The sequence below is a fragment of the Enhydra lutris genome, unplaced genomic scaffold (assembly GCF_002288905.1).
Source record: "Enhydra lutris kenyoni isolate GAN:26980312 unplaced genomic scaffold, ASM228890v2 scaffoldscaffold1, whole genome shotgun sequence".
Lineage (NCBI taxonomy): Eukaryota > Metazoa > Chordata > Mammalia > Carnivora > Mustelidae > Enhydra > Enhydra lutris.
This window is the reverse complement of record NW_019154085.1, coordinates 96,897,094-96,923,149: the sequence shown is the minus strand read 5'-3', so window position 1 is coordinate 96,923,149 and position 26,056 is coordinate 96,897,094. Positions and strand designations below refer to the sequence as shown.

The 26,056-nt window shown below is 46.1% G+C and overlaps 1 protein-coding gene across 6 annotated transcripts in view; it reads left to right on the top strand.

The window, feature by feature from the left end:
- The window catches only part of LOC111141394 (mannosyl (alpha-1,6-)-glycoprotein beta-1,6-N-acetyl-glucosaminyltransferase), a 346,427-nt gene that overhangs the window by 130,548 nt on the left and 189,823 nt on the right, over nt 1-26,056 (top strand). For all 6 annotated transcript variants that reach the window (XR_002640198.1, XR_002640201.1, XR_002640202.1 and 3 more), the window contains one exon: nt 14,085-14,249. Coding sequence is in view for 3 of the 6 variants with exons in the window: in XM_022493939.1 (XP_022349647.1) it covers nt 14,085-14,249 (165 nt within the window). In the remaining 3 variants the exon portion in view is untranslated. The remainder of the gene's footprint in view (nt 1-14,084; nt 14,250-26,056) is intronic.

The following is a 26,056-nucleotide window of genomic DNA, read 5'->3' as shown; positions in this document are numbered from 1 at the left end:
TGGGAAGCTGGAGAGCCTTTCAAATGGTGTGTGCTTCCCCTGCGGTCCGTCGGTACTCGTGGTGGGCACGTCCACAGCCAGGCAGCTCTGGTGGTTGATGTCAGGAGGTGCAAAGACCGCAGGATGTTCAGTGGTTTAGCTGGGCTGACACAGCAGGGATGAGGATGCTTGGGACAGCAGTTTGCAGTCTCTTTTTCTGCCACAGATGCAGCCCAGCTACAGAGCACTGCCTGGATGCCTGTGCTGAGGCAGTGAGGAGCTGATCCTGTATGGCTGGGATCTTTGCCTGCTCTGAGTCAATCCCATTATTAGACCAAAACAGGAGAGAGAGAGAGAGAGAGAGAGAGAGAAAACACCTTCGTTTCCCCATCCCCGTATTGGCATAATCAGAGGCTCTTAGGATGTGTAAAGGTATCGTCAGTAGCTGAGGCAGGTGTTTGAAGAATCCCGGTAGCGGACTTCAGATTATAACTGATTTTTTAGAATCCCTGGCTGGAGGTCTTAGAGCAGAAGAGTTCAGGAAATTGTGTGACCTGTGGGTCAAATATGGACCTCTGTCATTTTGAGTAAATAAACGTTGATTGAAACCGAACCACTCCCAGTTGCTTATAACAACTGCAATAAGAGAAGCAGGGTAAAATCAAGATTTTAGAGGACATCTAAAACACGCTGACTCCATCTTTCAGTAGTCCCCGTAATTCAGTCTAAAATACTCATCGATCAGGTCCTGTCTCTCCTTGACTCAGCAGTTTCTCAGGACTCCCATGGTCTAAGGCCTGGACAGCAAGCTCACCTTGGCCTGAGCCTCCTTTTTTTAGAGGTAAAGTGTCCCTTGTTTGCTCTCTCTGGCTGTTTTTGCACTGCAGTGGCAAGAGCTGAGTAGTTGCCACAGGGTCTTGTCAATCCCTGCTCTATCTGTGGAGCCCTCTTTCTATGGGATTTTGCTTGGTGTCCTAAGACTCATCTCTACACTTGAGTCCACTTTAAGACATCTTCACATAAGGTGTGCATCCAAATGTTGTGTTTCTCTGTCCTCTGGAAATGCCTTTTTTTTTTTTTTTTGAAATTTTATTTACTTGTCAGCACAAGCAGGGGGAGCAGCAGGCAGAGGGAGAGGGAGAAGCAGGCTCCCTACTGAGCAGGGAGCCCATTGTGGGGCTCCATCCCAGGACCCTGGGATCATGACCTGAGCTGAAGGCAGCCGCTTAACCACTGAACCACCCGCACCCCTGGAAATGCTCCTTCTGCGTGGCAGGTCAGAGGCTAGTGGTTAGGAGCGCGGGCTTTGGAGGCAGGCGGTGTGGTCGTGTCACATTCTGGCTGCGGGGCCCGGGCCCTCAGAGTGCAACACTACTACGTGATTGCGCGTGTAAGCGAGGTACGCGTGTCCAGTGTTGCTAGTCTGACGAGTCCTTGGCCTGTCCTAGAGTTTGCACACAGTCCTCTCCTCCCCCATCCTTGTTCTGCTGATTTGAAAAGAGACTTCTGAACTTCTTTTGGAATTGGGGAATTCAGAAGTAGTGCCTGGAAGATGTCCCAGGCGGCCTGTATGGAACAGTCAGAGCATTCATCTGTGGGGTGTGGACAGCGTTTCTGCGCGCTCCTCTGCCACGACGAAGAAGGGGTGAGGGGGAGAGGGAGTGAGGAGGAGAGGGGCGTGTGGAGCCAGGGCCTCCTGCCACACGGCCTCCACCGCATCTTCTCGGCCCGCATGGCAGGGCCATGCCGGTCAGTGACTGCACGGGAACTGTGTCATGAATGCTGTCACTCACCCTCGTCAATGCCCTTCTTGTTTCTGAGGTGAATTGATCTCTGTCTCTGTGGCCTGACCCAAATTCTGATGCCCGGTGATTGCCTCTTATCTACGACACTGGCCCCGTCTGCTTGTGCCGTCCAGGCCGTGAGAGACGGCCTCCCTTAGTGTCCCATCCACAGCTTAGTTGCTGCGACCTTTCTTGCCTCTTTGGTGCCCTTTGCTGTTGTGGATGCGGGGACCGTGGCTCAGGCTGAAGCCGTGTAGGCCTTCAGCAGGTCTGCCACCCCTCCCCTGCCCGTTTCCCGTTTCCCTGCTGCGGCTTTTCCCTCTTGACCTCTTACTCTGCCTTACCTCCTGTGTCCATCCTGACTGCCTGGACTTCTTGAGCCTCAGTTGTCCCGTTGACTGGATGTTACCCCTCAAGCCTGGCACTCTGGGAAATGTTGGTGTGCTCTGCAGCTATATGACAGTGCGGTCCTTGTGCATACAGCTAGAAAAAGACGGACGGGGGTCCCTGCTCTCGTGAGCACTATGTTCATTTTGGAGGGAGAAATAATAGAGACAATATCAGATAGTAATTCCAGGAAGAAAGATGAGACAGGGATGTGTGATTCTTTAAAAAAGTGCACGAGGCGCTACTTGGAACGAGAAGGTCGAAGAAAGCCTCTCTTAGGTGTCTCTTAGCCCTACTGACATCGGGGAGCTGCGGGTGGGGTGGGAGGAGGGCCCTTGAGGCCCAGCAGGCCAGGCAGAAGGCAGGGTGTGTGCTCCAGGCCTGAAAGTGCACTCTCGGGGCAGAACTGAGGTTGATGGGGCTGAACAACGGGAGCCAGGAGCAGTGTGGAAGGTGGGCAGCATATACGGGGGCCCTTGGGGCTCTGGATCTCAGTGTGACAGCAGGGGGAGAGGAGTGCAGGGGGATGGATCTTCTTGTGAGGGAGCCCAGCCTGCCACTGCCTGGGGGCCTTGGCCCCTCCCTGTTTTCTCCTCACCCCACCACCCCCCCCTTAACTTCTGGGTTGGGGAAGAGAGGTAAAGAGGAAGAAGCTCCTCCTGTTTCCTTAAAGAGGTGAGGTTTGCGAAATGTGGGCCCTGGAGAATAGGGTAGAATTTTTGGTTGCTGGTCAAAGGGCAATGCATTGGGCTTCAGGTGGCCCTTGTTGGCCTGGGGATGCCCACTTCTAAGACACTGACATCATTTAGGGTTCTGCTCATAGGCCAAAGGGAGGCCCCCACCGTGATGCTGGCATGGTGGCCTCCGGTAGCTCCTGCTCAGTGTTGCAGACGTACATAAAGTCTGGAGAGTTAGATGAGCTTTTATGCATGTTTGGTTCCACCCCTGCTATGAAAGAGAAGATGAAAAATACTTAGGTTGAATTTCACCAGAGATTTAAAAAAAAAAAAAAGCCTGTGAATGGCTTTTTAAAAATTGTATTTATTTTTCTTTCTTTCTTTCTTTCTTTCTTTTTTTTTTTTTTTTTTGGCTCTGTTCCTTCAAATATGATCAAGGAACTGTTTTCTTGGAGGGCTGGGGTGCTGTGGAGAACCACCATTGCCAAAGCAGCAATTCTCCACCCCCGAGGGAAACACACTGCTTTGGAGTGACACTGGGAAGAAGAGAGGAGCTGGGCTGGTCAATGTGTCTGAGGAGTGCCGTGGTTGCTCTACGGGACGTGGCTGGTGTGATTAAAGGAAGGGCTTTCTGCTTTAGAAAGTTGGCAACCTAAAACAGGCCTCTCTGGGCTTGGAGCTCTTCCAGGGGTGTGTGGTGGCAGTCCCCCCACCTGGCACCCCGGCAGAGCCAGACTGAGTTCCCAAGCATGCCCAGCAGGGCCACACGTCTGAGGAGGGCCTCGGGGGTGCTGTAAACAGGAGAACAGTCAGAATGTGTCTCTGGCAGGGATTGGAGCCTGTTCTTCTGCTCTCTTTGTCCACAAGACCTGTCCTTCCCTGCCTTGTTGCTGCTTCAAGTCCTAGCTTGAGGAGAGAACAGGCATGAGGGGATGTGCATGTGACTCTTGGGCTCAGAGTGTCCAGGCCCCTGAAGTGGGGTTGCTCCCTTCACCCAGTGGCCTGTCAGAACCAGCTGGGCAGACATCATGCCACTGTGGCCACCCTTAGGAGCTGTGGACCCTTCCCAGACCTGTCTGGGTACCAAGCTGTCTTCTGGGACCGCTGGCGGGGTGGTGGCTGAGCATTCGCCTGTTCCCGAGTCCCCGCCTCTGCCCTTCCTCCCACCTGCATGCCTCCTCTCCCCATAGCTTGCTCCTCCTCTCCTTCCGTTCTCTCTTTCACGATTTCATTCTCAGTCTTACAACCCCTAGACCACCTATTTTTCTAACACCTAAACCACCTCTCGTTACATAGTTACTGGGTCTGTTGCTCATCTCTCTTCTTCATGTAGCAGGTGAGCCCCCAAAGAGCAGGGATTTTTGCCTCTCTTGTTCCCCACACATGCCTGGCCCTTAGTAGGAGCCAGGAGTGATCAGCAGCAGCCCCTTCACCTCTTATCTGTGTGGGACCATTCCAGCTGGGGCTAACTGGAAAGTAAAGTTTTTAGGGAGATTGGAAATGAGACGAGATTCCCCCTGCATTCCATGTCTGGGGGGGGGGACTCCGAGTGGCTCTTGTGCTCCTGATTCTGACATAGGAACCAGTGTTTATTCTGGAAGATCGTTAGAGAGTTTTCATATATGGCTGTAGGGTTCCTTACTGGGTGTGTGACCTTGGGCAGGTGACGGATGTTTTAAAAGCCCGCTTCCTCTTTTGTAAAACTGAGGATATAATAGTATCATTCACCTCCGAGGCTTGTTGTAAGGCTCACCTGTTACAAAGCTTACTTAGGCACGTAGATGAGTGAAATGCATTCATTGTTGGGAGTTCTCACGAACCGTGGCCGACATGTACTGCTGGCTGTTAGCACCGCACCAGAACTGTTCTTGTGAAGTGGATGTTTGTTTATACGTTTGAACATAGGGCTTCAAGAATGTGTTTATGTAGCTGTTCTCCATGTTTATAAGGGATAAGACATGAGAGGAAGTAAGGTTCCCCATGTTTACAGGGGATAAGACAGGAGAGGAAGTAAGCTCTCCACCAGAGAGAGGGAGGCAGGCTTGCCATTGCCCTCCCCGACAAGGACAGGCGAGGCTTGTCCACCAGAGTCACCAGGCCTGCCTTGACAGCACCAGTGCTGGGCCCCATTCCGGCCGGGGCTGAGGACAGGGTTGAGTCTCCAGTTCAGACTCAACTGTCTGGCTGTCTGGCTCTTCCCTGGGCCCCTCTAAAAGTGTGTGGGCTCCACAGAGTGACTTTGGCATTTTAGAAATGGGAGATGTGACTGTCACTGCCCCATTCAAAAGAGAAGGCTTCCCCCTGTGGGCTGGGAGCTAGGCTGGATTTGGTGAGCTCCCGCCATCTCTGAAGGAAGGCACTGCTGGAGGGTACTGTCTCTGGTATGGTGGTGAGCGGGAAGGAAGAGTGTGTGGTGGCTGCCTTTCCTGATGGTGAGGGAGGTGTGCGCCCCGGGGAGTCTGGTAAGGACCGAGTGACAGTGGGCTTGACCACTCAGAGCCCAAATCCATTTCTGTTCTATAAAAAGGACTAAAATGCTGGACTCCGATTCCATGCATCTGGCTGGGTGTCAGGAAAATTGAGAAAACAGCCCAAGAGCTCTGTTCTGGGTATTTACAGATTCCAGGATGCACTTTACAGATTCCAGGATGCACTTGAGATCATCAACAGGCCAAGATATGATTTTTTTCCCTCACGTTCTGCTGCCTAGAAAATGCCTGGAAATACTAGAGACACCCCCCGGTAGCACCTCAGGAATAACATTTGCTTCTGGAACACATTGGAGTCAAAGCTGAAGTCTGCCCTTGCAGCCGAACCCAGGAGAGAAGAATAGTGTAATACTGCGCCTCTGAGCTGCCCTTTCTCTTTGAGGTGGTGGCTCAATGCCCTCTGTGACATGGTGTGGCTGCCCGTGACAGCTGCGGGGCGAGAGCATGGTCGCAACTTTAGGTGGCTTTAAGAATTCACATGAGAGAAGGCAGTGAGGGTCAGTCACTGAGCTGTTTTGGTGGGCAGGGGGTGCCTTCTTACCTGACATCAGGTACATGGGGCCAGTATCTTGGTGAGGGTAGAATTCACTGCACTGGATATATTTTCAAATAGCATTTAAGCCTCTGTGATTGTCAGAGTACCGTGAATATAGAAAGTGGAGAGCATGTAAGCCGTAAGGCAGTGAAAAACCCTGGACACTCTCGGTCCTTGACCTGGGTGGGCTTGGTTTAACGTGAAAGGACAGAAGTTCATTTTCAACGGAAGCAGCTGTGTGAGTCGCCATTTCCAGACTATTTAACGCAAGATAGAAGATGCTGTCAGTGAAACACACAAGGGCGAGGATGATGCCACGCCCATTTCTGTACTCTAAGAAATAAAGAATAAAAAGTAAAACACTCCCTAACCCCAAATCCAGATAAATTTTGATTTTCTTCCAGTCCTTTTTTAAAATGCAGATCCATGTACATAACATCATTTTTAAAAAAATGGAATATTTCATATATAGCTTTTTAAACTCTCTTTGTTCTTTGTTGTATTTCCTCATGCCATTAGATATTTTTAATGGCCATACACTTTTTTTTTTAACCATCCATTCAATAAATATTCAGTGGGCTCCTGATGTTAACAGCCAGTGGTGATAAACAGAGATGACAAGACGCCTGCTCTGCCCTCCCTGAGTTCCAATCCAGTGATTTATTCTGTCTTATGAATGGATGGGCATATGTAATTTAATCTTTTTGTTGGGCATTTGGGTCGTGTCCAGTTCTTATCTATAATAAATAACATCACGGTGTCCTTGTACATAATGAATGGACTGGATTTTGCTTATTACTCTAACTCTGTTGTCTTTCTGTGTAGAGGTCACTGTGAAATTAAAAATATATAACTGATGAAACTTGACATTCTGACAGTCAGTGGAAGGGAGAGGCTGGGGCTAATTCTTTTTTCATTAGCACCTTCCTTTCTCATTAGTGTCCTGTCTTTGCTGGTTTCTCCCAAGCAGCGAGTGAAGCTGCCCCTTGTTGAAGCTCTGCCCTGGGGGGCAGCCATGGTGGAGAGGGACTTGGATTAGGAGCAAGCCCAGATGCAAATAATATTTTCCAGTTCAGATGTAAGTCCTTGCTCATTGCACGGTTGGTTCTGTGCCAGCAAATCATGCTGGCTACACCTTAATCCCATCGTGGCTGTGCCCAGAGTCCTTGACTTGTGGACTCCACAGATTCTGATGGAGGGCCTTGAGGACAGAGCCTGTGAAGGTTGGCCTGGAGGACAGCCAGCTAGATAACTGCTGCTTTGGAAGCATGTCCCCGGGGGACAGGGTGGGCTAGCAGAGGACCCAAGCACTGCCTTTCTGGATCATTCTTCAAATACTGATTGCCTGAATAATCTGGGCAGTCGGGGTTTACTGCCCTGTCTAGACCTATAAACTGATAGACTTTTCTACCAACAGGACCCCCTTTGTCTTGAAATCCCATCTCTTTGGGCTCCACCTTAGGAGTCACATTTAGCCGGCAGTGAAATCACCTTGGCTGCCCTGCTCAAGAATGTGGCAGCTTTCTCCAGCTCCTACTCACCCCCTGGAGTCATGCTTTCTGGAAATGAAAACTTAAAGAAGCTGTCAGAGCACCTGTTCTGAGATTTTTGTCAATCTCGCCCTTGATCAAAGCATTTCTAGCATGTTAGAAAGCAAAGCTAACTTCCCCCAGAAGGACATTTTAAATGTTTTCAATTGCTTTGATCTCATCTTTGTCATGTACAGTAAGTTTTAGGAATATAGAGTTCCGGTAGTAATGTTGGGATTAAATTTTTATGGCTAAGGCTTTGAAGCACAAACAAAATTTTAAAAGCCTGTTAGTAATTGAAAGTTGTAATCCTGCTGAGGACACATTTTACTGCTATAATAACTGTAAAACACAATGATATATATAAAAATGTTACACGAGAATCTGAAGGAATATTTTTGCCCTAATTTCTTTATTAAGCTCTGTAGAACTTATCCTTAGGTGTACAATCTTATTGGATAAGTGGATTATTATTAAGACTAAAACACAAAAATGTTCTGGTATTTAAAATTGCAATAAAACAGATTTTGCAGGTTTAACTGTAAAATGCAAAGGTGAGAAAAAATTTCATCCCCTAGAAAGTTATGATTTCCTTAGCCTTATTTTTTTTTTTTTTTTTTTTTTTTAAAGATTTTATTTATTTATTTGTCAGAGAGAGAGAGAGTGAGCGAGCACAGGCAGACAGAGTGGCAGGCAGAGGCAGAGGGAGAAGCAGGCTCCCCACAGAACAAGGAGCCCGATGTGGGACTCGATCCCAGGACGCTGGGATCATGACCTGAGCCGAAGGCAGCTGCTCAACCAACTGAGCCACCCAGGCGTCCCGATTTCCTTAGCCTTATTGATGGGAAGACTCTTCTAGTCCATTTGTTTGTTGATTAATTCATTCATCTGTTCACTTGTGTAGTACACACATAACTGAGCACTGTAGTGTGCCAGTTAGTAAAGACACAGAAATGGACTTGGCAACATCTTTGCCCTTGTGTATTTTGTTGACACTATCTTTTATCTTGTGTTGAGCTGCCTTGAAATAGGGACTAAAAACAGCTTCTTGTTGAAAATAAACTTCTTTTCTTTCACACTGGAAGAGAAAACATGCCTATCCAGGTAAAGTGCCTAGGGAGCCCAGGGTTTTGGATTGCTTTATATTCCATTTTCATTTTGAGGCAGAAAGTATGGAAATGCGAACTCTGCATTATTTTTAGTATGGGAGTTGCTCAGCGAACAGTGGTGTCAGTGAGCCTTGAGGATGGTTGGGATATGATTTAACAAAAGCACGTGGCAGAAGCCCAGAGGTTAATCCCCAATAAGGTGCTCAGAAGCAGCAGGTCAGAGACGCCTGCTGGCTGGCAGGTCCACAACACTCCTTCAGAGGCAATATGGAGCGGTAGGTAAGTGCGATTGGATCTGGAACCAGACTGTCTGAGCGGGAACCCTTGTTCTGCAGTCATCTGGGGTAAATGACTTCATCTGTCTGTGCTGCGGTTTATCATCTGTAGAATGGAGATGGTAACAATAATACACTCCTCATTGTCTTGGTAGGACTCTGTGAAGTAATTTCGAGAAGTGCTGGGGACAGCAGCTGACACAGAGCTCAGTCAGTGGCGTGTTGGGGGCGGGGCAGTAGTGGTGTTGGTGGCACGTACTGTAGTTGTGATAGTGAATGTCAGCATCTTTCTCATGGTCATGACTTCCCCTCGTTGCACCATGTCACACCATGTCACATGGTCACAGAAGTCATCCTCTAGTAGGTGAGGTCAACAGGAGAGAGTAGGTCACCCTTATCAGGGACTGTATTTTCGGAATCGAGGAAGACTAGCTTCTTGTTTTTTGACATATTTTTAGTATAGTTGACATACAATGTTACATTAGTTTCAGGTGTGTGACTTAGTGATTGGACAAGTTTGTACATTATGCTGTGTTTATCACTGGTGTCCCATTACATCACTATGACAATGTCGTTGACTGTATTCCTTATGCTGCACCATTTATTCCCGTGACTTAACTCATTCCATAACCGGAAGCTGCTGTGTCGCACTCCCTTTCACCCATTTTGCTCATCCCCTACACCCTCCTCTATTGCAGGTGTTTGTTCTCTGTGTGTATAGATCTGATTCTGTTTTAGTTTTTTGGTTTTTTTTTTAAAATAAGGTATTTGTCTTTCCCAGTCTGACTCACTTCACTTAGCATGATACTCCCTAGGACTACCCACGTGGTCCCAAATGTCATACGCTCATCCTTTTTATGGCTGTGTAGGATTTCTTTGTGTACATCACATATTTTTATCTATTTTTCTATTAATGGGCACTTAGATTGCTTCCATAATTTGGCTATTGTAAATAATGCTACAATAAATACAGGGGTGCATGTGTCTTTTTGATTTAGTGTTTTCATATTCTTTGGGTCAATACCCAGTAGCAGTATACTGGATTATTACTGGTATTTCTATTTTTAATTTTTTGAGGAACTCCATACTGTTTTCTACAGTGGCTGCACCCATTTGTATTACCACCAACAGTGCAAGAAGGATATTTTTTCTCCACGTCCTCACCCACATGTATTGTTTCTTGTGTTGTTGATTTTAGCCATTCTGACAAGTGTGAGGTGATGATGTCTCATGGTACTTTTGATTTGCATTTCCGTGATGATGAGTGATGTTAAGGATCTTTTCATGTGTCTGTTGGCCCATCTGGATGTCTCCTTTGGAGAAATGTTGATTCATGTCTTCTCCCCATTTTTTAATTGGATGATTTGGTTGTTTGGGTATGTTATAGAAGCTCTTTATATGTTTTGGAGATCAGCCCCTTATTGGATATACCATTTGCCATTCTTCTCCCATTCAGTAGGTTGTCTTTTTGTTTTGTTGATGGTTTCCTTCACTCTGCAAAACCTTTTTATTTTGTTGTAGTACCAATAGTTTATTTTTGGCTTTTGTTTTCCTTTCTCAGGAGACATAGCTGGAAAAATGTTGTTATGCCCAATGTCAGAGAAATTAATACCTGTGCTCTCTTCTAGGGTTTTTATGATTTCAGGCCTCACATTTAGGTCTTTAATCCGTTTTGAGTTTGTATTTGTGTGTGGTGTAAGAAAGTGGTCCAGTTTGATCTTTTCCATGTAGCTGTCAAGTTTCCCCAACACCATTTGTTGAAGAGTCTGTCTTTTTCCCATTACATGTTCTTGCCTGCTTTGTCATGGATTAATTGACTATGCAACTGTGGGTTTATTTCTGGGCTCTGTATTCTGTTCCACTGATCTATGTGCCTGTGTGCCATTACCATACTATTTTGATTACTACAGCTTTATAATATATCCTGAAATCTGGAATTGTGATACCTCCAGCTTTGGTCTTCTTTTTCAAGATTGCTTTGGCTATTCAGGGTCTTTTGTGGTTCCATACAGATTTTCGGATTACTTGTTCCACTGCTATGAAAAATATTGTTGGTGTCTAATAGTGATTACGTTAAATCTATAGACTGCTTTGGGTAGTACAGACATTTTAACCATATTCTTCCAGTCCATGAACATAGAATATAGTATCTTTCCATTTGTTTGTGTCATCTTAAGGGTGATGTGACAGTTTTGTATTCTCCCTAGGCTGTCTTCCACCAGTGACCATCACCGATAACTATGGTTTGGGGTGGGGCTGGGGGGTGGGGTCTCTGTCCCATAGTCCTCTTGCCTTTTAACAGAAAGACAAAAAATTGCAGAAGGTTACCAGCCCTCGAGAGACCATCAGCATGGGCTGGGCCTCCATCAGCTCCTGAAGGGAGGAGGGCTGATTCCTTCATTGTACTTTGCATTATATTTGTAGCAGTGCCTCCAGTTCCTTAGCAAATGGAGGTCACGCATAATGCAAGTTCAGTACAAAGGGGCAGTAAGGAAGAAAGGGTTGGGAGCGTATGCCTAACTTAGTGGTTCTCAAATTGGGGCTTCGTGCCCCTCTCCCCCCAGGGGCATTGGCAGGGGAGGGTTTTGGTTGTCACGTGGAAGGATTGCTATGGTCGTTCAGCTGCTAGAGGCCAGGGGTGCTGCCAAACACCCTTCGATGGATGAGAGAGACATCTCTCCACAGCAAAGGATGGTCTGGCCCAAAGTGTCAAGAGTATTAAAGCTGAGAAAGCCTGATTTAACCCATCCTAGGGGTCCCGGGCTTCTGTGTCTAGCTCATCTCAACTGCTGGTAATACTTAAATGTCATTTTCTCTGTGGACTGCTTGGCTGGTGACAGGGCCTTCAGGCAACGAGGCTGGAGATGGAGGGGCTTGATCTCCTGCATCTGAGCAGGGCTTTTGTCACATGCTGCAGCCACCTCCCAGTGGCACTGCTGCCCCTGCCCACATGGGCCGGCCTCTGGCAATCTTCAGAATTCCAGAGAAGCAGTTGATGCTTTCAATTCATTGTAAGAGCACAGCTGATGGCTGGCTCCCGTTTCTGCCAGCTGAGGAAATGCCAGGGTTGACGGTGAGTCATGCTGACCATGGGACTGCAACTCCTGGAGGACAGTGAGCTCATGACCCCTCTGATAAACTGATGAGAGTCCTGCCTTGCTCAGGAAGACATTTCTTGAGGAAGGATGAGAGCGTTTCCCAGAGGAAGTTTTATTTTTTATTTGTATGTGTAGCAAGTGGTTATATAGTGCTTCTCATGTACCAAGTGGTGTTCAGAACATTTTGTAAAAATTAACTCATGAAGTCTGCATAACAACCTAAAGAGGTTAAGTTTATCCTTAGCACTCAAGAATGAGGACGTAACTGAAAAACTTTGTCTCCAGAGTCTGGGCCCTTAACCACAGTGCTATGGAGGAAAGACCTTGAACTTCATGCTTGGGCTCTTTTTCTACCCTGGCTCTTGACTTCTGGCTGGTCCACTGAGGCATCAGGGAACTAGGCCAACCCGATTCAAGTCCCCACTCCAGTTTATTATCTCAGTAGCCATGAGCACGTTACTTCATGCCTGTGAGCTTTGTGTTCTCCTCTGTAAAATGAAGTCATTTTACCTCACCTACCTCACAGAGGAGGCGAAGGTAACGTGGGGCTTCTTAGATTTGCGGGTGGGCTGTAAAAGGCATTCAGGAAACATTAGTTCCCTTCTGCCCTTCTCTGCTGTGATGGTGCTTTTAGCCCTGTTGCTCTAATGTCGTAGCCGTCTTCTTACCTGTAGGTGAAAGACGGGCTGAAGAGCAAGAAATAGCCCTGGTTGGGTATTTGTTAGAATGAATGAATGAACTGCTGCAGAGGTTGACCTCATAAGGAAGTCTGATGTGCCACTCTGGGACAGTGGTGGGGAGGTTGTGCTTATGCCAAACACAAAGCACCAGACTTTGTGGGTTTGCTTTCTGCTTGCAATAGTTAGTCTGTTCCTGCCATGGCTCCCATCTGTAAACCACCAACAATATAAACTTCCATGTCCACTACACATCTTTGTTTCTGTTCTGATGACTTTCATCTCCACCTGGCAAAATAGGACAGCCTGAGTGCCTTGTGGCCGAGGTTCAAGGTTAGCTGGCTATGTTCTGGGGCTGGTGAACTGATCCAGTGCGCGCTTCTCTCCTGGTCAGGTGAGATCACCTGCTCAAAGCAAGTTGGTACTGTTCCCAGTAGGAGGGAAAGTGGCAACTTTGCACTTGTTTCAGTTCAGGGCGTTGCGTAACCTGCTCCCTACATGGTGCCCCGAACCACTCCCAATTCACTCATGAAGCTGGATTCTAGTCCCATGGATGGCTAGACAAGTGTCCTTCTGCCTTTCTCACACGTGCAGGTCAATGTATCTTTCTTTGATTATGAATTTCCAGAGGAGAGAGGCTTAATTAATCTCCTTGTATGTGTGAAATACCTTGTGTACAAACTTTGTAAATGCTTTTGTATCCATGAGGATAAAGTGTCTGTCTGGAGAGAAGTACGGAGAGGTGACCCACAGTCAGATGTGTGAGAACGGGAATCAGCTCTTAAATTTAAGCACCATGAGAGAATATCCCAGCATCTAGAACAGTGCCTGGCACGGTAGTTGTTGAGTAAATATTTCCCAAATGAAGGAATGAGTCTGATCTTAATTTAAGTATCTTTCTAAACCTCATTGTAGTTACCTCTGAGTTACCCAACATGCCCAGCATCTGGAACTGTAGTCTTTATTAACTATTACCAAAGTACCCAATAGAAGTAAAGACTTGGCAAAAAAAAAAAAAAAAAAAAAAAAAAAAAAAAAAAAAAAAAAAAAAAAAAAAAAAAAAAAAAAAAAAAAAAAAAAAAAAATTGGGATGTACTAGAGTATACAGCACTGAAACTAACATTGAACTTGGTCCAGAAGCTACTGCAAGACCTCGCTTACTTGGGGGTTGTCATTGTATAGATCAGACCATCATGCTGTAAGAAGGAAGTTAATAGAGTGCTTTGATAGTATGCTAAGAAACATGGAGTTTTTCTATCTCCTTAGTGGCTGGAAATAATTTTATGTCCCCTCCTGCTAAACTCGTGTGACCAAAGAGACCAATGTATTTTGTACTCTCTGGGCCACTTGAAGATGGCCTCTGTCATCTTTAAGATAGGGTTTTTCAAGACATGTCTTCAAGCAGTATTTCTCAACTATGCCACTTTTTTTGGTTCTTCATGTCAGAGACAGAAGGAGGAGGAAGAGGATAGGAGAGAGAAAATGCACCAGACAACATGTACAGAAGCCAAAGAGTTTTTAAACTCTCTGCATTTTCTTTTACAGATCTGAAGAAAACTCTCGCCGTGCTGTTGGATAATATCTTGCAGCGCATTGGCAAGTTAGAGTCAAAGGTGGACAATCTTGTAGTCAACGGCACGGGAACAAATGCGACCAACTCCACCACAGCTGTCCCCAGCTTGGTTGCACTTGAGAAAATTAATGTGGCAGGTAAGAGCGGCTGTTGTGCGCCCTGACGTGGAGTCCAACCGTGCTCTGACCTGGGAAAAGAATCAAGGAGCACAGTGGTTCTTATTGGGGTAAACCCCATCATCTTGGTACGACCCCTCTGAAGCTGATTTTAAATTTATTTTTGATTAACATGTTAAAAGACTTTAAAGGCTCAACGTGATGTGTAATATCTGGTGGTTATCTGGGTTATCTGGAGAGGTTATCTGGGAAGTCTGTGCCAGCTAGAGATCCTTTCTCCTCCCCGTTTTTATCAGACAGTTTCAAAAGTTTGTTCTGTGTAAGAGATTCTCTCCTTCCCATTGTTAAGGAAGAGCCACCATTGCAGAAAATGCGTTTTGTGTGTACATGGGGAGATAGAAATTCTGGAAATGGGACTGATAAAATAAACGGCCCCTGCCTGAGCTTGGGCTGCTTCTGTCACTGCTCCCGGGGATGCACTTTGTCTAGCCTCCTCTTTAAAGTGGAATCTTGGATGAGAGAAGAAGCATAGATTAAAAACCAATCCCAGATCACACACAGCCTGGTCTGCCCACGGCTTATGTTGGATGCCCCCTTTGCACTGCCCTGGGGTCGGTCTGAGTCTCTGGTTGAGCTAGGATTTGCTTTCATTAGAATGAAAAAGCAGAGAGCCTGAGGATAAAGATGAGTTGCTTTGGGTGAAGGTTTGTAAATGAGTTGTCTGCGCTCCTGGTGGTGGTATCCAAACTCTGCTTAATGGATAAAATAAGGAGCTGGGTTGCTTTCTGCTACTTTGAAAATCGAATTTAGCGTCCTTTTGGGTTTCTCTCTACCTCTCACTTGCGCTATAGAAATGTACAGACTAAAGTGGGAGAGATTCTTTTCCTTTCCTACCTCCCAGTGTCAAAACATTTAATTGTTTCCCATTATGCAAGCTTGTTGTATTACTTTTCTCTTCTGTTCTTTGCCCTTTAGCAAGTGTTAAATTACAAAATATATTTCTAATAATCCAAAGCGTCCAACCAAAGAAAGGTATTAAAAATAACTTTTAATTACAACACAGAGGCAGTGTCATCTGGGCCATAAATCCTATCTTCCCTGCAGTTTCCAACAGCTTCTGTAATTAGACAAGAAAACCTCCCACTGTGTTGAGCTGCTTATTAATAAATGGAACCCATGCCTCTCCAGTCTCCACTCCTCCACCCTGTCTGCAGTAGGCAATGCTGTTGGACAGGTCCTGTCTGCTGACTTCATGGCAGTTCTGTATTATCCTATTTCCAGAGGTGGAGTGGGGTGCTCTGCCTTGACCTTTGCCACCTCCCACTGTCTCTGTCCTATACAGCCCCTATAAACAGGTCTGTTGTCATTCTCTGCCCTGATGAAGGATCAGCCTTTGACTGTCCTCTTTGTGTGCCAGGCTCTCTGGGAGGCTAATCCTACCTAGGCTCCAAGTACCTGGGTCCAGAATTGTAGGTAGACCTCCAGGAATGAAATGGGAGGGAGTTGGTGACTACTTCCTTCTAATGGGTTCCCAGCCCCACATACTGAGTGAGTTAGTTGACTCAATTAACACATACCTCTTGAGCACATTCTCTAAGTTGTTAGCTCTGATGGGTTTCCTTGCCCCGTGCCACTGGTATTATGTTTTACTGATATTTAAAGAACCAAAGGATTTTGTGTGTTTTGTGGGGTTGGGGAGATGGGGGGAGGAGGGAGCAGATTTAAAGTTGTGCCTCTGATAATTAACTTCATTCTCCTTCCTTTGTATTTTTTGTATGTGAACCACTCTGTGTTTGAGATTTTTATTGGCCAATCAGGAAAATAATCTATATGCCCCAAATCCCATCAACGGTGGCCATGTAAATGGGGGTAGCTATGAGGCTTCTCACAAGAAGGTGCATTGTGAAGGTGGGTAGAATTGAGGCATAGGGGTCTTATGGAAGAGATACAGACTCCTAGGCATGGATTGTGACCCAGCAAGTAATTGGAAGGGTGGGGAGGAAACTAATATCCAGCAGCCATCCAGGAAACACTAGTTAATGTTTGTGACTCTTGGAGGCACACAATTTTACCCAGTCTTCTCAACATCTAGGAGAAGCTAGAATTTATGGAGTTTGGGTGTTTGGAGCAGGGGCTACCTTTGGTATTGGAATCTCTTGAGCCTCAGCTTAAGACCGAGCACCATAAAGAGGAGAGATGGTGAATATTGGCTGTCTTCCTTGCTTTCCTTTGTAAATCATCACAAATGGGCAAGTTTTGAAAAATAGGCTGCCATTTTCTTAGAAGTTCCTGGAGAGCTGACAGTTTCCTGGGGTATTTAATAACTTGTCTAGTAAGGAAGTTCTCCATGTCTTAAGGGTCTGTTTTTGTGGCCAACCTGTGTAAAAACAAGCTTGTCCCTGTGTAAGCATGTGCATTCCTCCCTTAGCGAGGCCATGAGGAAATAGAGCCATCCTCCTTTATTTCCCTGGAGGGTGGGGGAGGGGAGCTTTATAGTTTGTCAACTAAACAACTTATATCTAAACTCTTTGCCCTGTCTGCAGATGAGAGTGCCAAAAAGAAGGACAGGAACTTCAGTTTATAGCCCTTGCTCAGGAAGAAGCCATTTCTTGCTTTTGTTGCCCTCTCTCTGAGCCATGGCCCTACGGTCCCCGTACCCTTACTGTCCTAGCAGAAATGGCTCGGAGCTGGGAGAGAGTTCATTGTTATAGGGTTCCAGTCCCGGTTGAGTGAAATTTTTCTTTCTCTCTTTTTGCATTAAGACATGTGGTAATTGCTCAGAAATGTTCTCCCTGGTGTGTCTTTACTGCTTACTCCAGTGTCTTACTGCTCACTGATGTTTCTGATTGCTTACTATTGCGTCTTATTGCTTGCTGATATATCTTCTGGTTGGCTCTAAACTGCTTCTAAATTGGGTACCATGGCAGTTGAAGAAGGGTTCCCTAAATTTATTTTCTTTTCAGGGATAGCTCCGTGTGTATGTGCGTATACATGCCCTTCCTCTGTTCAGCTGTGTTCTCTGTACCTTTTATCCAAAATGGCTTTTCTTTCCAAATTTATCACTCTTGGGCTTTTGGATGATGCGAAAGGGATGTTCCCCTAGAGAAATCTAGCTGGAAACGAACTTCATTGGAATCAAGAATTAGCTTGAACTGCATTTTTGAGCTTGGTTTATCTTGTTGAAGATGTAGGCGAATCAAAGAAGCTAAAACCTAGATTTAAAAAAAAAAATCCCCACCCTTCAACCAGTCGCCTAGTAAATCAGTTTCTTTTCCCTGAAAGAACTTGAATGTTTCTTTGCCAAAATTATCCCCTTTCAGAATGATGTTTTTGTTTTTGGAAAGACCGAGTCTGCTTTTCTCCACTTTTATGGTTTTAAATTATGATGCGGAGCGAATAGTGTTGGATCTGGAGTTCTTTGCCATGTGCTAACATAGGGGAAAGATTAAAAAAAAAAAAAAGAAAAAGAAAAAAGAAAACCAAACAAAACAAAAACCCGTGATTGTGAACGTGCTTGCAATCTGAGGCCCGAGGGTGTCCCCTTAATCTTTGTTTAGCCCATAGTCTTGTTCAAAGCCTACCTGTTGACAGTACTCTGTAACTGCCCACGCGGATTGGATGATGCTGGAGGGGACAGCATGTTGTTTCACTGCTAAAAGGAGTTTCTCCTTCTGGAGAAACAACTTCTCCTCTTTTCCATTTCTGCTCCTGGGGATTTGCTTGGAAGTGGGGCTTGGCATTTCATTTCCCTTTCTCAAACCCTAGCAAACGCCACCTATGAAGTAGGATTTTTTTTTTTTTTTGGCCTTTCATATCTGAACTTCCCACAGATTCTTCCCTGCTGTGGTACCCTCACGGCAGGTAATGGTTACAACACTAGACTGTAATATTTTGGGGAATGGGCACGTTGTGCCGCTCTCCCCATCAGGTGAGGGGGGTGGTGCATGTTTCCCTCTGCATTTCTTTCTTTATACTTTGAAGAACCAGCTCTCATCTTTCCACATCAGCTGAGGAACTGACCAGCAAGGAGTGTTTGCTAAAAGGCACAACTTAATGATAACATTGCTTTTGTGTTACAATCACTTACAACTACAAGGTCATTTAGGAAGCACAGTCACAGACCCGAAGGTGCAGGCACAACTCCAGTGGCTGGTTTCTAGTATTGAGTCTACATGGAATGGTAGCTAGGCCTGCGTTTCCCAAACGTGAGCAGCCACGTGTGGTGTATTTCCAGTGTCTGCTGGTGAAGTGCAATGTATTTGATCTGGGTTGCTGTTCCCAATAAAAAGAATCATAATTATTATTCTACCATTTAAAAATTGCAAATGAAAAATGTCCCCTCTGAGTTTCAGGACTTGCATTGGCAGTGCAATTTTCCCCCTTTTGTGTTGCTAATGGACCTTGAAATTAAGTTGCACCAGTGCTCTTTGCTCTTTGGGTCCCCCCCTCTTATCAGTTGTATGGGAGTAGCACCTGAAGTGCCCCAGCCCCCTGCCCAGCTCCATAGGTGGCCTTCTAGGGATCAGGTAACGGGCCAGCCTGTGGCGCCCGCAGGTGCTGCAGAGAAGCAGGGCAGACCAGAGATTGCACGGTGCTTTCTTATTAATGTGAGAGAGAAACGACCATGTTTCTCCCATCGACACATCGCTCTCTGTTTCATTCTTTGTCAGGGCAGCACGAAAGACTTGGCTACTTGACAGAAACAATTCTTCTGGTATCTTCCTAGAAAAATGTGTGTCATCGTTGGTGTGGTTTTCACTTTGTGTGGTCAGGGTGTTTTGATTTTTATCATGAAGAAGGAGAAGGAGCGCAGGAGGAGGAAGAGAAAGGAACATACAGTTCAGGAGAAGTGATGCCGCCCTTTGAGCATGGCTTTTATAGCATTGATTCTCAGCTGCGGGCGATTTTGCCCTCCCCCTCCCACCTACACATCCTGGCCACACGTGGCAGTGGGCAGTGTCTGGAGACATTTTTGATTGTCACAACTGAGAAGGTGCTATTGACATCTGGTAGAAAGAGGCCAGGGATGCTGCTAAACATTTTATAGAGCATAAGCTAGCCCCCACAACAGCGAACAGTCTACCCCAAAATGTCAGTTACGCTGTGTTTAAGGAGCTCTTATTTGCAAGGTGGCGTGGAGTCTGGTGTTCCACGTGTGACCAGTGCAGAAAGATGCTGAGGATGTTGGGCTCAGCTCATGGGCCAGCTGAGATGCAAAGCCTCCTTCTCTCTTGCTCTCAAGGCTATTTGCAAGTCCTAAGCCCCAACCACTTTTAATTTTGCAACTGTTCTTTAAGACCTCCAAGAAAGAGATTTTTATAAACTCCCAGAAGGCTCTTGGGATCCTGACCTTAAGAAACTCCTTTCCTGGACCCAGACCAGTAAATTTTTGGCAACACGCATTTCACTCCTGCTTATACAGAAGGTAATTATTTCTTTTCATGAAAGAGCCGCTAATTCAGAATAATGATGGCAAAGCAGCCTGAGAGAGTAGATTTAAATTACAAGAATGTTTTAGAGGAAGTTCTATTTTATTAATTTTAAGCAGAGTCTATAATTATCAAGACACGAGAGAGTAAATTGAATAAGTTAAGGAAAACAAGACAGGTTCCCAAAGATCTACTTCACGGCACAAAACAGCCTACATAGCCTATTTGGAGCGGCAGGGAAGGAGAGGATCCTGAGAAAGGTAGGTTGAGGCAGTCTGTGGAGTTCCAGTGTAGAACTCGGGAGTTTGGGTTTGTTCTGTAGGCAGTGACAGCTGAGGAGGCTTTAAATAAAGCCAGCAGATAATGAGATGAGACCTGTATTTTCAGAGAAGAATTAATGGCCATGTGGAAGTGGGGTGCCTTAAAGGGGGTCCAACTGGAAGCCAGGTGAGAGAGTTGAGTGGAGCAGGGTGGAGAAGGCTTGAAACGGGGCATGGCTGTGATGCCCAGGGGAAGGGGGGATTAGAGACCCATGGCGGGTGGAGCTGACCTGAGAAGGACACAGTAGACCATGCGAGAGGATGGGGAAGGAGCTGTTGTCATGACCGGCTGATGTCTTTATTGAGGAAACAAGCCAGCAACGCCAGTATCTTATGAAGACAGTAGCCATATGTTAATGCAGGTTGCTTTGCTGCAAACCACATGTTGAAGAATATCAGTTTAAAGGAATTTGGAACCTTGGTTCCAGTGCTCAGGCCATGGATGTGGTCAGGCGGTGTTCTGGAGCCAGGCTGCTCTGGTTCGAATCCTGGCTCCACCACTTCGCACCTGGTGACCATGGGCATCTTTCTGAACCTTTCTAGGGCTCTATTTCCTCGTCTGTACAGTTGGGGAAATACTAGTAATGCCCGCTTTTATGGGGGTTGTTGATGAGGATTAAGTAAACTTCTTAGATGGGTGGCTGGTACAAAGTCAGCGCTATATGAGCGTTAGCGAATTACAGTTCAAAAGCATTAATTTTGTTGATGTCAGAATGGAAATTGCATTGACTAGGTACTCAAATATCACCACTGGTAGTGACTAAAATAATATTTGTGTAGTGCTGTATGGATTAGAAAATAGTTTCTCATATGTTACTTCATTTGAGTGCTTTAAACTTAAATTCCCAAATTGACCTTTTTTTGTCAATACTTAAAGGCTTAGCAGGAAACCCATGAATTTGTCAATAATCTCTTAAAAGAGGCAAAAAAAAACAAAACAAAACAAAACACCTTAAACAGGGAGTTGGGGGCCCATGCAGTTGTCTAGTTCAGAAGATGATGCTGAGCTCAGCCCTGCTGGGTACAGACATGGGGACCATTTTCAAGAAGCTCATCTGTATTGGCTTCTGAGTTGCCTTCATTCTAAGGCCATCTTCTTGGGGTGGGGGTTGAAATGGTGACAGTGGGGTCTAGGTTTCTGGGAGCATCATTGGGGAGGGTTCTGATCATGTAGTCACAGTGCTCAATGACATCCTCATTGCGTATGCGTGGGTCATGCAGGACACACATACCCCAGTGTGTCTTGGGGTGGGGGGCGGATTCCAGGCAGCAGATAAAATAGGTATGGCGACCACAGACGCATGTCACATTATGTTTTGGATTTACAGAATGGTCCTAAGCCTGACTCAAACTTTTCTTTCCTTGGGGGTTCAGAGGACACAGCTCCAAGAATGCTAACCTTTCTTCTACCATTTTAAATGCTGCTGTTCTGGCTGAATGTGCACAGCCCTGCTGGGAGCTAGCCTCGCCTACACCATGCTATTTATTTATGCTGTTACACATTTACATGTTTCTGTCCTCAGCCTGGAATGCCCTTCCGTTTTTCTGGCTCTTAATTATCATCTTTTTCAAAACTCCTCTAAAAGCACTGTCTCCCACAATAAGCCTTATAGAGACCCTCCAGCCCCAGAGGTTTCTCGTGCCCTTGCTTTATGTTTTCACCACTGCTGTGGACATCCTCGGACCTTCCCAGGCTTCATCTTTCTCTGCAGCCAAGCTCTAAGCTCTTTGAAGGTATGGGCAAGATAGCCTATATTTTTTGTTTGAACCCAGTACCTACCTGGGAGCCTGGCAAGTAGCAGGTTTGCAATAGGTGTCCAACTAAATGCGCTCCTCCCCTTCTGGGACAAGCACCGGGGTCAGCCACTGTCCTAGAACTGCTGTAATGACAGTGATGACCACACAGTCAGTTCTGGATCATTGTTTTTGCCCCTGGCCTGCTTTGATATTTTCCTGAATATCAAAGTTGACTGCTAACCTGTTCAAAGAGGAAAATGCTTTTGCTTTGCTACACTTTCTGTAAATTAAGTTTCCATAATAAGATCATTTATTTTGTAATTTTTGGTGGCTAATTATGCAAATAGGCTTCAAACAATTCTGACAAGCTATAATATAATAGAGATTGCTCTGAATGAAGAGTCTTTGCAGAAAAGCAGGAACCCACTGATACTAATGCCTTTGGACTTGTTACCCTTTAAGAAGTACATAGCTTGGGACGCCTGGGTGGTTCAGTTGGTTAAGCGACTGCCTTCGGCTCGGGTCATGATCCTGGAGTCCTGGGATCAAGTCCCGCATCGGGCTCCCTGCTCGGCAGGGAGTCTTCTTCTCCCTCTGACCCTCCCACTTCTTGTGCTCTCTCTCTCTCATTCTCTCTCTCTCAAATAAATAAAATCTTTTTTAAAAAAAAGTATTTAGCTTTTTCATTTCAGAAAGTCAGAGTAGGGTGCACCTGGGTGGCTCAGTCAATTAAGCATCTGCCTTCAGCAAGAAGGAAAAAGGTCAGGTCATGATCCCAAGGTCCTGGGATCTCTCCCTCTCCCTCTCTCTGCCCCACCCTCCCCAACATGCTGTTCGTGCTCTCTCTCACTCTCCCTCACTCTCAAATAAGTAAATGAAATCTTATTTAAAAAAAAAGTTGAGTCTATATCCTTATGAGGAATGCTGTTTCTCCCCAGCCGCTTGAGGGTAGTGGAGAACAGGAGCTCTCAGGAACGTGCAGTGCGGTCCTGACCTTGGGAACTTGTAGGGGCTTTACTCTCATGGATGCAAATGCCTCTACACAGGGCTGTTCAGGATCAGAGGATCAGAGATAGGACATGCTGAAATAGATTTGTTTGTTTTAATTAGAAGGTGACAGATCCCACTTGCTCTAATTTGGCTAAATGAGGTACGTGGATACAGTTGTGCTATCATTCCGCAGACGGTATTGATTCCGGAGACCTTCCATAGCCGCGGCACAGCAGACGCTCTCCTGCAGACACTCCCTTGTCTCTGCCTCTCTGTCCTGTACCTGTTTTTATTGACACCTATTTCAAAGAGGCGTTCTAGAGCCTGAGATTTAAAAAGTCAGAAAAATTGTAGAATTAAAGTTGTTTCCCTGGGGGCAGGAGACCGTATCTATCACTGGCTGGTTAAAACGGTTTCTTAGCTATGGAAGCTTGTGGGATTTCGATGGACTTTCTTTTAAGCTCTGCTGTTGGCTTTGCAGATCCATAGCTTCTAAAATTAGGCAACCTAAAGGAAAACCAGTTGCTAGTTTTTGTTGATGTTTTTTTCCTTCTTGGTGTAGCTCAGAAAAGGAAGAGAGAAAGCCTCTGTGGTGAAGGTGGTCTGAAATGGTTTGTTGCATTTAAAAAAGAAGGAAAGAGGCATCCAGTTAGTGGTGTGGCTGAGAGGGGCTGAGCGACCCCACAGTTCATGGTAGCAGATGTCCTCCTCATTACTGTCCAGAATGATCTCCTTTCTCTGTCTCTCTCTCTCTCTCCTTTACCTTTGGACCTAAAGCAGATCTCACGGGCCGGATCACAGCACCCAAGTCCACTCATGTCAAGCTGAGGACCCATAGCCTTGGCAGAGCCCACAGAAGGCTTGTGTGTCTGGGGTCGATGGAGGGTTGAAACTGTATGTTGGTTTCCCTTGTCAGAGTTGTCCAGCTACACTGTTAGCTGGTGTGAAGCTGTCTTGTTGTTCCATGTTGGGGAGCCTTTTGAGTCAATATCAACTGTGGGAACTTACTCTCAACCTCCGTGCAGCTAGGGACGGGCCTGTAGAAGTCATTACAGAAGAGCCACAGGGAGCATCAAGTGAAGGCCTCGTGCTAATACTTCTCCCACTGTGGGGGGACAAGACTGAACAGGTTTGTGGTTCAGAGACAGACTTTAGACCCTGACAGCCTGGATTCAAATCCTAGCTCTGCTACCTCCTGCCCATGTCTCCTTGGTTGAACCCGGTCACTTTCCTCATCCATACAATGGGCATAAAGTACCGGTGCTACGGGATTGTGATGAGAGTTAGGAATTCAAACACAGGAGACACTCAAGGCCAGGCACAAAATCAGAGCTCAGTCACTTTTGGCCACTGGGACTTGTACTTATTAACCTGACTCCAAGTTTGTCCTGTGAGCCAGAGGGTGGGAGCAGATGGCCAGCGCTTATTGAGTGTGTAAACTACCTAGTCCTGGTGCTATCTATTATAGAGAAAATAGTATAGGGACCTGGGGAAAGAGATTTCTGGAAGCTGCTTGGCAGTCACACGCTAGACCTGGTCTGGTGTTAGACAATCTTGGACAGAACTCCTGGAGTGTTTTCTACTCACGCTTGGCATCTTATTCACCATCACTGAGCCTCCACTCCATGCTCTGTACAAGGGCGATAGCAATGCCAGTGCTGTCCTCTGTGCCCATGGGGATGCAGTGAAACAGTGTGTCTGTGAGCTTGGCACAGTGTCTTCACCCCACTTACTGACAGATCCCACTCTTTGGGGTTAAAAGGGTGGAGGCACAAAGTACTGTGGCAGACACTGTTGGATGTTTTACAACCAACACTGCCTGTCTGGTGCCGGGCCTTGTGTCAGCCAGTGGAAGGGCATCCACGTGGGAAACCAGGGCATCTGTTGTGAACAAAGGGCCACGCCGTGCAGTGGAGGAGAAGGAAAGGAGTATTGGCAGTACCCACAATACCTGTCTTGACCCTCAACCTAGAGCTGCTTTACACTAGTTCAAGAGGACCCATTGGTTTTCCCTGGCCTTTTGGCCTTGGGAATGACCTTCAAACTCTATAGCCATCTAGGGACAAGGATAGGGATATGTGTCCATAAGCCAGGGGGAGAGGCAGAGAAAGAGGGAGAAGCAGAGTCCCCATTGAGCAGGGAGCCCAACGCAGGACTTGATCCCAAGACACTGAGATCATGACCTGAGCTGAAGGCGAACGCTTAACAGACTGAGCCACCCAGATGCCCCAAGGAATTTTCATAATCATATTGAGGAAGTGATATAGCCCTGGTCACAGCAAACTGAAGAAGTCTGGAAACTGTGCTTGACCCCTGGCTATACCTTCTCATTCCAAAGTAGGGAGGGGAAGTCCTATGCTGTAAAGCTCAGCTCTCATGGGAAGATAGTCATTAACCTGTCTAAACTTTATGCTAATAGAACTTTCTCAATAATTGCTTTCATTAAGTATGGTTAATGTGAGTTGTACAGGTTGTGGCAAGATTAGTGGAAGACCAAAGTAAATATTTAGGACTTTATTTCAGGGTTCATTTGGGTTGGGGCTAAGAGAAGATTAGTAAAAGCTGAATCTGATGGTATGTGACCCTGAAATTTAGTAGACCACTTGACTGAAATTCCAGTGGTTTCTCTCCAGTGGCACTCTCGATCCCAATTGAGTGTCCTCCAAGTGACGGTTAAGAGCTCTGCTCTCTCATTACATTTTTGGCCCCTGTCAGACAGAGTAACACGGTGCTGAAGAGAAACTGCCTTCTCTGTACCTCCAGGAATGTTGTGGGGATTAAGAAGGTGGCTGTTGGCACATGGCTGTGCCATGTAGGGAGGACTTTTGCTCCCTTGAAGTAGAGGGCTGTTAGTAGCCACTGAGTTGGCCTAGAAAGCCCATGATGGGTGCTTGCTCATGGCTGGGCATGCTGACCTGTCAACTGAGGGTTCTGAGGGGTTCACTCAGCTGTGGTTTTTCACACCTCTTGACTATCAGTGACAAAAAGCAGCCATAATCTGTCTTTGAGTCTATGTAGTAATAAGGTAGTATTTTCTTTTTTCTTTTTTCTTTTTTAAGATTTTATTTATTTGAGAGGGAGAGTGAGAGAGAGCATGAGAAGGGAGCTGCAGAGAGAGAGGGAGAAGCAGGCTCCCTGCTGAGCAGGGACCCTGATTTGGGGCTCCATCCCAGGACCCTGAGATCATGACCTGAGCCAAAGTCAGATGCTTAACTGACTGAGCCAGGCAGGTGCCCCAAGGGTAGTATTTTCAAAAGGAAAGACTTTATAAACAGCATTTTTCTTATATACCGCAAAAGAGAAAAACATTTCCTAAAAAAACAAAACAAAACTGGAAATAAAGCAGTAAACG